This window comes from Canis lupus, chromosome 9 (assembly GCF_011100685.1).
Source record: "Canis lupus familiaris isolate Mischka breed German Shepherd chromosome 9, alternate assembly UU_Cfam_GSD_1.0, whole genome shotgun sequence".
NCBI lineage: Eukaryota > Metazoa > Chordata > Mammalia > Carnivora > Canidae > Canis > Canis lupus.
In genome coordinates, this window is record NC_049230.1 from 23,730,418 (window position 1) to 23,744,125 (window position 13,708).

General features: G+C 43.2%; 1 protein-coding gene across 1 annotated transcript in view; it reads right to left on the minus strand.

Annotated features, from left to right (window-relative positions):
* Nucleotides 1–13,708, minus strand: part of SOCS7 (suppressor of cytokine signaling 7) — a 32,533-nt gene that overhangs the window by 8,874 nt on the left and 9,951 nt on the right. Inside the window, exons 3-9 of the mRNA XM_038547508.1 lie at nt 13,028–13,132; nt 12,469–12,570; nt 11,471–11,601; nt 10,786–10,954; nt 8,171–8,299; nt 1,309–1,444; nt 732–882 (exon numbers count right to left, since the gene is read on the minus strand). Of these exons, the coding sequence (XP_038403436.1) occupies nt 762–882; nt 1,309–1,444; nt 8,171–8,299; nt 10,786–10,954; nt 11,471–11,601; nt 12,469–12,570; nt 13,028–13,132 (893 nt within the window). The 3' untranslated portion in view covers nt 732–761. The remainder of the gene's footprint in view (nt 1–731; nt 883–1,308; nt 1,445–8,170; nt 8,300–10,785; nt 10,955–11,470; nt 11,602–12,468; nt 12,571–13,027; nt 13,133–13,708) is intronic.

Sequence of the window (13,708 nt, forward strand, 5' to 3'; positions counted from 1 at the left end):
ACAGCTCTCTGGCAATTTTGTTCTCTACTCACTTCACCTCTATCTTTAAATGCTCCCATGAAGGCAGCTTAAAAGACTAATTAGAAGCAATCTGCACAAACCAGTATTCCAAGATATTTAATGGGGAAAATACATGAGGAGAATTCAGTTAATGTAGCAACGTAATGTAGCAATGTAAAGGGCCTCTTAGATAAATGAATTCCTTAGCTGATTCACTTATTCTTTTCAATAATTTACTCTTCAGTGGTCCAGATGGAACTCTAACTAGAAGAGTGAGCTTGTTTTCCTCACCCACATTCCAAGCCATGGGACATGGGAGTTCTCACTGAAGTGCATGCCTGTTGCAATTAAAGACATGTTTGCGTTCTCTTTCATGACATTTCCCTCCCTTTTGGTTTCCTGTTTTAATGTCATTTGTGCAACAGCAGGGAGATTGGCCAAAGTATGAGAGAAGGCTGCACACTTAGCTACATTTATGTGTCCTCCCTTCTTGTTTATATTCAATAATTAGCTTGCACATCTATTGGCAAATACTTTTTAAGCCCCTCATGTCTATCTGCTTTTCTCCCATGATATACCCCGATACCCCATTAACAGATCCGGTGACTCTCTGGGCAGATGCCTGGATTGGAAATATACACATAGGGTGTGAGAAGGGGGGCAAGGCCCACCACATGACAGGAACTCTCCCAGAAAAGACCTGACTGGACAGTGAGGCAGAGAGCTCATACCCTTGGTGGCGATCAGCAGGGGGCCCCTCGCTACGTGGAGGGTTCAACCTCTTGCTTCTGTTTGGAAATGAGCTGCGCTTCCTTTAGAGACAGGTATACCTCTTCCTGAGGATCATAGTAGTAGAACTTTCGGATATAAGAGATCAGAGGTCTGTGAAAAATACAAGAAAGATTAAGTGTTATTTACAAAGACCATAAACAAAAGACCACCTTTGTTCAACCCTTCCTTTTTCCCCAACCCCTATATGACTGTAACTACACAAAAAAACTCTGCCCACCTAAGAAACTTCCCACGTTCTTACTTGCTATAGTTCCATTTTCCTCCCTCTTACCACCTCCATTCCAGTCTTTGTAAAGACTGCAGAAGGGAGGCTCACGCTCACACACACACACACACACCTTCCTCCCTTCTAGCTGCCATGTGATACTTCTAGAGTTAGGTGCTAAGACACATGAGAAGAGAAAGGAGGGTGTCGTGAATAGCGCCAGGCTCTGCCTGTGCAATCAGCTGGCAGGTCTCACTCACATTTCTAACTAAGCCTCCATTCCTGCCCCAACCCGAAAGACCCCATTGTACTTAGGCAGTGGGAGATCCGGGATGTGATCTATCCGGACGAGCTGTCGGATTCGGAATCTGCAAAGGTGCTGGAGGGATTTGACATTGCTGAATCTAGACACTGGATAGAGCAGCTGGACTGGAGTTGGTGGTAGTCCTTCAAGAATGAAAACCAAGGACATATTCAGAAGGAATAATGCAGCTAACTACAACTTATGAAATAAATCCAGGGAAGGGAAATAGGGTTTCTTTATAGTTCGCATGTTTGTTCTGTGCAAAAGCTCCCTTCCACAAAGAACTGGTGATTTCCATTTGCAGAAGCATTACCACTAATATTTCACTCAAGAGACTCCATTCTCTGCCAAGGGCCTCCCTAGCATGACTCTTAACAGCTGAGAATCTAGCTCTTCAGAATAGCCCATGCTAGAGAGCATTAGGCTCTCCATGAAAAGTGAGAATCAAAGCATTCCTGCTAGGAATGGGAGATACTTATAGGGCACATCTAGCAGCATCCTGAAGGAGAGAACTCAGGAAGGCTGCTCAGAGGGGTCCCCGGCCAATTCCAACTAAGAAGCTGTTAAGTAGAAAGCAATGGTTAGGATCAAGTCTACAATCCTGCACTCCTGCCATTTACTTCAAGCCAGGACAAGTGGGTTTAACCACCTCTTATTTCCCCACACTGTGCTCCCACCCCCCACCTCCTCCCATCATTCTTGCTCCTGAAATTCTAGGCTGGGTCCAGGAACAGAAAAAAAAAAAAAAAAAGATGATGCTTTTAATAGGAAAGCGACTACAGTAGCTTGGGCAAGCTGGAAGAGTAGCACTCAGTGCCAAAGTGCTTGCTGCCTAATGCCAACCAGGCCCAATGGGACACACCCTGGTTTCATCAGTATCAGAAGGCTTGGGAAATTCCAAGCCCCAAGGGTCAATGCCACGGAACAGAGACATCCACAATGGCAGGAACACTTAAACCAACTCAAGGGAACAAAGAATATCCTGGTTTCAAGAAACAAAGGGCCTGCAGAAGGTAAATAAGCAAACTGCTCTCAGAAAGAATGAGTTGCAAGATCTTTGAAAGAATTCTTTTCTCAGTCACTGTCCTCTCGAAATTCTGCAGACACGTCTCATTGGAAAATAACATATACGTTTTTACAGTTTAATTTCAAGCGTTTTTATTTTTTTAATTTATTTTTATTTTTTTTTAAGATTTTATTTATTTATTCATAGAGACACAGAGAGAGAGAGAGGCAGAGACACAGGCAGAGGGAGAAGTAGGCTCCATGCAGGGAGCCCGACATGGGACTCGATCCAGGGTCTCCAGGATCAAGCCCTGGGCTGCGGGCGGCGCTAAACCGCTGCGCCACCTGGGCTGCCCAATTTCAAGCGTTTTTAAAATTTGGTTTGAAGGTGTGAGAAGAAAAACTTAAAGCTTGCAGATCATCTCCCAAAGCCTTTGCATGGTCATTGGTAGTGGACTTTCTAAAAAAGAAAAAAGTTAAAATACTATGATACTGTTACTAAGCAAGTTAAGCATGACTTAAAAACATTTAACTCACTTAGTCTTCAAACTATACTTTTAGACAGGTATCTCTATTATCCCCATTTCACATATGGAAGAAGCTGAGGCTTACTGGGCTCAGAGAACTTGCTTGCCACACAGAACCAACAAAATTGACCTGCCATGAACACCTCCTTTGTCTCATGAAGAGCTGGGTCCACAGAACCTCAGAGGGTTTTTCTAGGTGTCTCCCCAGAGCACTTGCCCTTCTGCTGTCCACAATAGTCCCAGCACTTTGATGCATGACTGGTCTCAGTCCACTCCTCACTCCTATTCCTTCAGTCCTTGGCCTTACACCTTGAAGCACTTAGCCCTCCTCCACCTGTATGGTTGGTCCTTTCCTCTCACATACAGTTTAAAAAAAAAAAAAAAAAAATCACACTTGGGTTTCTCCCTTGAATATATTTAAACTCAAGTGGTTTTAAAATGGTATTGGGTTCAAAGGCCTCTTTGAATTTATACCCTCTCTTATATGTTTAAAAAATATTCTTTAGTAAATTAAACTATGGCAAACAGAAAGCTTTTGGGGGTGGGTTGTAATAATGCTAAATCCAAAATGATGTTTCAGAGATAAAATTTATGAATCTATTTATTCCCAAAGACACAGTACTATCGGACTTGTGCTTAAAGATATCAGGATAATAAGCAGCATAAAATTATCCGATTGAAAAAAAAAAAAAAATTATCCGATTGTTTGCCTACTTGAATTTTAATGACCATATATGCTTGCCTATTTAATTGTGTTACTTTTAGCCTTAGGTTGACAAATAGCAATTTGAAACCTGTTAATTCTCTGATATTCCCTGGTGTCAACCTGACCATTTACTGTTTGCCCCCTTACACAGCAAACAATTGGAGCTCACACAACCAGAACATGTTAATGGAAGAGGTTAGAAATGGAAATAAATCTGAGATAACACTCCAGGACAGCAGAAAGAGAGAGGGTGAGGTGAAATAGTGACCATCAGAAACCTTCCTTTGGTTCTTTATATCAAGGGTTTTGGGCACCAATCTAGCTTCTGGCCACTTCACTGTTTGTCCCCACCAAAAGGACCAGATTAGGGGTGACAAATTTCTTCCAAGTTTGAACACCCCCTACACACAAGTCTTTCTGCCAAACCAAACTTCCCTGAAGACCAGAGTTATCTAGACCAAAATGTCAATAGTGCTGAATTAAGAAACCCTGGGAAACAGTGAAGACCTGTCACTGAACAAATAATTATAAGATTAAGGATGGTTACAAAAGAGAGATAAATTTCCTTAAGAGTTGTGCAATTCAAAGTGTGATTAAAAAATAAAAGGTATTTGGATTGCTGGCTGGCACAGTTGGTAGAGCACACAACCCTTGATCTCAAGGCTGTGAGTTCAAGGACCATGTTGGGTGTAGAGATTACTTAAAAATCTTGAAAAAAATTGTTTTTTTTCCCTCATGCACTTCACAGATGATGAAGATCCTCTCAGCTAAGAAGGATATGCTCCCTTTGAGTTTTGGTTCTAACAGCATCAGGGGTTCCATACTAATCCAATCATACTCCCTTTTTGAGACTGCTGCATGGTGGTGTTAGGCATTTGGTTTGTAACTGTGGAATGCACCAGACTGAGATGCAAACAGTGACTTCAGTGACCATGCTCCACTACTAGGGAGAGAGAAGGGGGAAACCAAGATCAGGCGCCATCATTTTTATTTTCACTAAGGGTACCTCCCCTAATGCCAATTATTCCATTTATTCTAATTAATTTCCTTCCTTCTGTTCCTTACTTGCCACCATTCAGAACTTTCCATTAGTCCTAGCTTTATGATTCCTATGATCCCTGGCGTCCCTTTAACACCAGTCTGCATGGCCTGTTAGTGCAGCCAGCTCTAGTATTGAGCCAGAAAAAAAACCTTTGAATCCTGGCTCTGTAACTCACTGTACCTCTGTGGTGTGTGTGTGTTTAGATAGGCTCCACACTAAGCCCAATGTGGGGCTTGAACTCATAACTCTGAGATCAAGACCTGAGTTGAGATCAAAAGTAGGACATTTAACTGATTAAGCCACCCCAGCTCCTCATTGTACCTCAGTTTCTTAATCCGAATGAATGAATGAATGAATGAATGAAAGAAGGAAGGAAGGAAGGAAGGAAGGAAGGAAGGAAGGAAGGAAGGAAGGAAAGAAAGAAAGAAAGAAAGAAAGAAAGAAAGAAAGAAAGAAAGAAAGAAAGAAAGAAAGAAAGAAAAAGAGAGAGAGAGAGAGAGAAAGGAGGGAGAGAGGGAGACTACGTGTCTCTTTAAAGGATTTTGTAAGGGAAATGAAATAATACCTGGCTCCTTGCAGGCATTCGGTTATCATATCCCAAAGTCTCAATAAACAGGCTCCTTTCAGATTCTGAGTTAAAAATCCCTGGTGCAGGTTAAGAAAGTTTGACCTAGGGCAGCCCGGGTGGTTTAGCAGTTTAGCACCGCCTTCAGCCCAGGGTGTAATCCTGGAGACCTGAAATCGAGTCCCATGTCAGGCTCCCTGAATGGAGTGTGCTTCTTCCTCTGCCCCCACTCCCTTCTCTCTCTGTCTCTGATAAGTAAATTTTTTAAAAAATCTTAAAAAAGAAAAGAAAGTTCGACCCAAATGCTAATGACTACCTCTTCTTCACAACAAGTCCCTGCTAGAATCAACCTCACAGAAATACCTAGACTTTTATGACAAGCAAAGGACAACAAACAATGGTAAAGGAGAATATTGGCTTTGTCTTTTGTCCCAATCCTTCAAAGAGAGGTCACTTATGGTCTAGGAGTAAATATTAACTCTGCTTTGCCTTCTCTGTTTGATTATAATTTTAAGTATAAATAGATATCCTTTTTTTAAAAGATTTTATTTATTTATTCATGAGAGACACAGAGAGAGAGGCAGAGACACAGGTAGAGGGAGAAGCAGGCTCCATGCAGGGAGACCGATGTGGGACTTGATCCTGGGTCTCCAGGATCACGCCCTGGGCTGAAGGTGGCGCCAAACCGCTGAGCCACCGGGGCTGCCCATAAATGGATATCCTATCTGTAGCTTTCCTTACGGGTCCTAGAAAGACATCCTCCACTAATAAACACACTTCTGACTTCCTTATGTAGTCTCTACAAATCACAGCAAACTCAGATTTCAATCTGCTTGCTGTTACTTTTCCCCATTAATAGAGTGGTTAGTAAATAAAGCAGAGAATTTGGAGACTGTTGAGCCTGGGTTTGAACTTTGACTTGAGCACTGATCAGCTAAGTGACTTTTTTTTTTTTTTTTTTTTTTAGATTTTATTTATGAGAGAGAGAGAGAGTACATGCAAGAGAGGGGGAGAGAGAGAGAGAGAGAGCAAGGGCCAAGGGAGAGGGAGTGGGAGAAGCAGACTCCCTACTGTGGGGGCTCCATCCCAGGACCCTGGGATCATGACCAGAGCCCAAGACAGACGCTGAATGACGGAGTCACCAGGCGCCCCCGCAAAGTGACTTTTAGAGTAAGTAACTTCACATTTGAGCCTCAGCCTCACTTTCTTCACTGGCAAATGAAAATGGTCTTATCTATAACTAGACCAATCTATTAAATAGCTTTGGGTTGTTATAAAAAATTATATTTATTCCTTTGTTTTTTTTTTTTTTCCTTTGTTTATTTTTAAAGATTTTATTTATTTATTTGATATAGAGAGAAAGAGCCAGAGAGCACAAGCAGGGGGAACAGCAGAAGGGAGGGAGAAACAGGCTCGGAGGCAGGGCTAGAACCCAGGACCCTGGTATCATGACCCTAGCCAAAGGCAGATGCTTAACTGACTGAGCCACCCAGGTGCCTCAGAGATGAGAGATGTTTAAATAAAGAATCTGACAAAGTAACTGGCACAGGATACACAGTTAATAAATAGTAGCAACTGTTACAAGTTCTAGCCCTTACCAAAGTTAAGAATCTTAGTTAAAGTTTCTGCAGACATGGCACATTTGTACAAGGAAATGAGCTATACCGGAGGAGTCCAAGACTCCTCAAAGTCTCTCAAATACCCTACAAATAGATATATGCTCCAGACCCCTCTGAGAAGATTTCCCTGGTTCACCCATAAACAGAGCTGCTTCCTTTGCCCTTGTCAATCACTGACCACCATGCCTTGTATTGAGTTCTACATGTGCCCTTGCCTTTACCTTCCTACCTATTCTCTCTCTGAGGCTATGAGATCTCTGAGGGTAGAGGTGTGGCTTATTTTTGATACTGAGTTACAGAATTAATGTTTGTCAAATAAATAATCTCTCAAAGTCACAAGCTTTAAAAATTACTAAAGAGTCAATTCCTGTAAGAAAGGATTCTAACTTTTCCCGTTAACCAAGTCAACTGCACGAGACCCAACTGTGTTGACAGCACTGAGGCAAATACAAAATGAAGTGAGAATTAATACAGTTCACACCCTGTCATGCCTTATTTAAATCACCAAGATTATAAAACACATTCCTGTAACCTGGCTCAATCCTGTTACTGATGTTCTGCCTGGGGCTCCCCTGGAACTTCTTTTTAGAGCAATTTCTTGGCACATAGTTTACTTAAGAATCTTAATTTGATTCACTGGGAATGCATGAAGTTCTCATTTTAAGTTATGTTTGAATCTTAAAAATTCCTCAATTAATATGCTTGCCATTTTGCCTTTCCCCAACCCTATAAAATAAGGAGACAGACTCTTCCAAACCATCCCTTTTCTCCCTTCGGTAGAGATTATATAGATACCTCTCTACTTAGTGGGCAGAAAGATTATATAACCATACCAGCAAAGATGGGAACTTCCCAATCTTCCCAAATGGAGAAATGCCTTTATACTTAACACTGGTAGAGATATGAGATACAACAAGAACTATCTACTCTTTAATAGCAAGTTTAGTACAAATGGACAAAATCCACAGCTGACTCCCATTGAATTCAGTCTCCTAGACTCTCATCATGGCCTTTCTAGTGAATACTCTTTTACCTTCCCCATTCCATAGAAACGGCCTACGCAAGTTGTCCCCTCTCTGCTTCACATGGAATTGTGAGATGCTTGGATTAGGGATAGGGACACACCTCTGAATGTTAAATATTCACATGATGGCTGGACATCAGAGGTAGCATTTGTTTTCTCATTTGTGTGTTCAGAAAAGCAAAGATTCCTTCTCGGTATGTTGAAGGATTAATGTTTTAAGAGCAGGGGGACTAACCACTGGACTCTAGGAAGAGTGGTTGCAATGGGAGCCAGGAAAAAAACTTCAAGTAAATGTGGCTTTTTCTAGGGGGCAGGGGGACATATTTTGATACTAGACTGCATCATACCCAAGTAAGTTAATTAATGTAACCATAGCCTTACCTGGAACCCTGGATCTCAAGAAATAGAGAAACTTCCCATTCTTGGAATGCATGATGGCTCTCTTAATGAACTCCACCACTGATTGACAGCGGTCCTCAAACTTGGGATGACACCACAGGCTGAAAGTTCCTGCCATGGAAAATTAAAGAGAAGTAAAGATGTAAAAACTTACTTTTAAAATATCTGGGAAGCTAACCTGAACATCTTAATGATTCTCAAGTCTGCGATGATAGTTTGTAGGCAAGTTGTCAGACAAAGGTCCCTGAAGCCATCTGTTCCTGTTTGTTCCACAATTAATGGAAAGAAAGACATTGTGTTTAGTAAGACATTAGTGTGAACACTGATCTTTAAATCATATGTCATAAGAAAAGACTGCCATAGGAAAACCAAGTTTAAATGATGCCCTTTTCAGAAGATCTGTGTTCAAGCATTTACAGAATAGTCGAGACAAGAAAGGAAGATCAGTTTTGCAAATCTCATTCATTCATGTGTTAGGCACAAAACATTAAATTCTAAGTCTTTTCTTCTTTAAACTTTTATTTTTATTTTTTTAAAGATTTATTTATTCATTCATGAAATACAAACACACACAGAGTGAGAAAGAGAGAGAAAGAGAGAGAGAGAGAGAGAGGCAGAGACAACAGGCAGAGGGAGAAGCAGGCTCCACACAGGGAGCCCAATGCGGGACTCAGTCCTAGGTCCCCAGGATCACACCCTGGGCCAAAGGTGGCGATAAACCGCTGATCCACCCGGGCTGCCCCATTCTTTAACTTTTAAAATCAACTCTCCCCGCCATGGAATGTTGCAAAGATCCCACCCCAAGTTTTAGAGTCCTAAAAGCAAAAGGGAATCTGAACTCCCATGACTAAAACCAAACCAAAACCTCCAAAAACTTAAGCATTAAATGCAAAGGAATTGCCTACAAAAGGGACAGAATCCAAGAGAACTACAGATTTGAGTCTCTCTAGTTACTCTCACAGTATCACTTAAAAAAGATGAAGACAAATGCTCCATTGCAAACTGGCAACTGGGAGACCCACAAAGCTTCTATTAAAAATCCCGTTTATTCAAGGAAGAAAGCCCCTTTGAACAATAAGTAACGAGAGCACCATTTGAAGGTTCTCTCATAACCGGCCTCTCACCTATCAGGGACCTAGAGGTCAGGCGTTCATTCCTCATTCTCATGCCCTAGTCAGTCATCATTTTCATAGCCTTAAGAAATACTGCATTCTGAAATGCTTTAATTTGCATGGTGTTTTTCTGCTGGCTTGATTTTGGCCTTTGGGAATAGGAGGAAAGCAGGCAGCAGGCTACACCACAGCAAGCTAATTCTCAGGCCAGTGGACTGAAGGACCTTTCTCTTCATGTACCTTTAAGGCAGGGGTGGGGACAGAGGAAACCATTGACAAAGCTGCACTGGCCTAATGCACTACTTCCTGCCTCACAGGAGAAGCGAACCAAGTAAATACCACATGACATAGCTAAGAGCAGAAAAGGCCTGGTGGTGGCTGAAGAGACCATGCAGGAGGTCCTCACTTGTGATGCCATGTCTAACACAGCTTGTGTAAGACTGATCACAGGTGGGGTGAGTCCCTGAAACTCCCCAAAGTTCTCTCCACTTTTTTTTCTTTTTTTTTTTTTAAAAGATTTTATTTATTTATTCATGAGAGACCAGAGAGAGAAAGGCAGACACAGGCAGATGGAGAAGCAGGCTCCATGCGAGAAGCCCGATGTGGGACTCGATCCCAGGTCTCTAGGACCCACCCTGGGCCAAAGGCAGACGCCCAACAGCTGAGCCACCAGGCATCACAAGTTCTCTCCACTTTAAAAATTTTTAACACAGGCAAATTTGACAAAGGATGGATTACCCAGCCCTGCCACCAATGATCATCATGATTTTCTGTCCCAGGTCAGAGACAGAATGCCACAATGCAAAGTCAGTCCAGACGGCAGGGTTGAAAGAATCAGCCTCTAGATGTGACCACAGCACTCAGCACCTGCTGACCACAAAGGAGGAGGTACCCCCAGGGAGGAAGACAGGTAGTCTAGGGCATGATGATCCCAAAGAGTCTCTGAGTTCTGCTCACTATTTTCTAAGAGACCACACAGGTGACCTAAAGAAATGATCACCGTACTGCCTGGCAAGAAAACCTGATGTGATGGACTCTCAGACAAAGAAATTTACCACAGGACAGTCCAAGGATCAACACTAAATTCTCTTCTTTGTGTATAGGATTTAATAGAAAGTCTCTCTAGATGTTGAGCCTAATTACGAACAGAGCTTGGAAGAGTTTGTGGAATGGTCCTAGCTTATTTTTTCCTTCTATTAGGAGAGTTCTACCAACTTTGTTCTGTTCATCTTGTTCAGGCTCTCCTCCTTCTAAGACAAAATGCTGAGAATACTTTTCCATAGAACCCTCACCTTCCTCCCTATCCCAGCCAACATCCCTTCTAGTGACTGAAACTAGTACCCATAACAACATTCAATGGAGTATGAGATTTCCTCCCTCTCTGTAGTCCACCTCTCTAAAACCTTCCCATGAGAAGGCCAGCTAGCAAGAATAGAGAGTAGCACCAGGGGAAGAAAGTGTTCCTCAAACGGCAGCATGTCTTACCTCTGTAGTGCTCCATTCTCGTGTGGTGGGTGATACCCTGTGACCGGAAACTGAGGCTCAGGATGTAACGAGGATCAGAGCTATCTCGTACCAGGAAAGAGCCATCTGGCTTCCCTTTCAGCTTCATCTCTGCATCTTCCCAGTTCATTGGTCCCCAGTACCAACCACACTATCAAAAATAAGAAGTGGTCAGGTACTTCACAGCACTGGGGAAACATGCACGTTTTCAGCACAATCTATTTTACCACAGAAGAACCACTCCCTTCCCACCACTTTCAAAATATTTTACTAAGTAAGAGTTGCTAAGGGCATCTTAACCATTAGCAATGAATAGCCGGCTCATTCTTTTAGCCCTCTAAAGTAACAAAATAATAAGTCTACAATCCCATTAAGAAGGCCTTACCAAAAAAAGAAGAGGGGAACTGGGTCAGTTAATCTGTCAAAGTCAGCCTCAACTAGGTGAACAGCTCTCCACAACTGTTCTTCACCACTTTCAAACGTTTTTCCCCAAGATTCAATTTTACAATGTCCCTTATGGAATTGATCATAGCAGCATATTGCTTTGGCACTGTAAATACAGAGGCAAGATAACTATTCTTCCTCTAAAAATAAGAAAAGGAGAGCCCAGGACAGAAGAAGGAGAGTGGGAGAGGAGACCATCCACCAGTCTCTGGGCACCGCCTACCTTCTCCAACTCTCGAAGGCTGGCTGCAAAGCTGCTTGAGTCGGGCCGGTAGAGCGGACACTGGAGATGCTGGGGGGGCTGGCTGTGCAGGGATTCAGCTGCTCGGATGGGAGCAATCCGGGGAAACGCATCTGCGGGGCAAGACAGTGGCGGTCACTTGTTCACCCTCCTGGCTCCCAACCATATAAGCAGACCCTCCTCCCAAAACAGAGATGCTAACTGAAGAGGGGTAAGGCATTAGAAGCTAAGCTGGAAAGGGTGGAAGCCAAAGCAGTGGGAAAGAGCTGGATGGGCTGGAACAAAAAGCTGTGTGGGCTCGTGTAAGCTGTGAAGGATGGGTGGGGGCATTCGACCCCAAGAGAGGGGGAGGGGAGCTGCTCACTAACCTGACTAAGGTGACTACTTCAGGGGCTTCACCAGCCTAGAGCGATTCCAGCTTCTCCCACCTCGAGGTGAAGCGCCGGTAAAGCAGCCTTGGAAATAGTGACTCGTTTACTTGCCCAGGGAGAGGAACGATTTTGCCAGGCAAGTAGAAAAGAATGCCGATTTCATTCATTTTACTCCTTGGGTACTGGAGGCTGGCAAAGCAGGTGTGGGCTACTAAATGCTTGGTACTTATTTACAAGGCTGCAGTAAATACTAAAAACTTAGAAACACCAGAGAATTTTGAGAACTTTAAACCTTGCCAACCTGAAATTAAAGAGGTCTCCTAACTGGTATCTACTCAGAGATTGCAAAGCAGTATCAGCAGCAAAGAGGTGAAAAATTCAATAGTCTTTTATCCCTACCAAAAATCAGATTCACCTCCACAGGGAACAATGGGTTAGAAAAAACAGTTCTTGGCCTCAATTCCAAGGAGTTCTGGCCCAGCCAAGGGGATAAGATTTAAGCTTTCTCATAAGTCCTATGATTTCCATAAATAGACTTCTCCCATCCTTCAAGAGTATATCACTTTGTACTCCCAACTTTTACAAGGCTTGCCTCTAAACTAAGCTAACCTGGGGCATGGGGTGGAGGAGGCGGAGGTAGGGGAAAAGACTGCAGGGAAGACCCCATCGGAGCCACAAGGACAGATGTAGGCAGCGTCCCACTGATATCATCTAGAAGAGAGAACAGAAGCAAGAGGTTCAGAAATACGAGCACAGATGAGTGAGGTGAAGCAGAGGAGGGAGAAGGATCATCAGGCTGCCCTCTGGAGCAAGATGGCCTGACCTTCACCCTGTCTTTTTGCACAAAGGGCAACAATCATCTTAACCTGGTTTCCTTTGTTGAAAGCAGAAAAATAAGGATATTCCTAAAGCAGTCTACTAGCAGTAGATTCAGGGCAAGGTAAGTACAGATCTAATCAACATATGGACAGTAAATGTTACAGCATGCAGGTTAAGAGACCCATTTAACTGCTTAAGGAGATGACAAGGGTGCTGAGAAATGGACGGGGGATAATTGGGTCATTATTAGAAACCCAAGAGCTTGTTGGCTCCTGGAAAAGAACAAGAGGTCCCTACAGCTCACCCCCTCCCACTAGGGCAAGAAGGCATACAGCGATGGAGACTATACCTAGGAGGCTGAGGCTTCTTCTTGGAGGAGGAGGGGGAGTTGGAGGGTGTGGAGAGGTCAGGCCCCGCTGAGAGATGTCCACATCCACAAGCGACACAGTTTCACCTGAGGGATTCATGGAGCAAGCACGTTATGGAAGCACCTTGCCCAAAGCTGAGGCCAAAAGCAAAGGAAAGCAAGGAGCAAGCAAGCAAGGCTAGGGGCCCCAGCTCTCAAAAATCTCAAAATCTAATGCTTCCCAGAGCCAGAATCACCCCAAACACCTGTTTACAGATGTGTGTACAAATTTCTGCCTTAGGGAACAAGGCAAGTCACTTGTTACAAGTCCAAATGGACATGGAAAGCAGGTGCCAGAAGAATCTAAGAACTGTACCTAAGTTGAATGCAGATAAAGGTCCCAAGGTGAGCCCCAATTTCTTCCTAAATGGCTTTCTACATCTAGATTTTCCAGAATATTCACTCATAAGAGAACCAACCATTTTGGGTATCTAGTTCCTAATGGCTGAGGCTACAAAGGCCACAAAGTATATTTACACTCCTAATAAGGAACCTCTTTTAGTCAGCCAAATCAGGTAAGCTCCATGGGAGTTTCTCCTACTTCCTGCATATCATGCAGTTCTGTTATCTGCTATATACCCTCCTTCTTGCCACCCAAGCCCACCTACCCTCTTTCTACTTCAG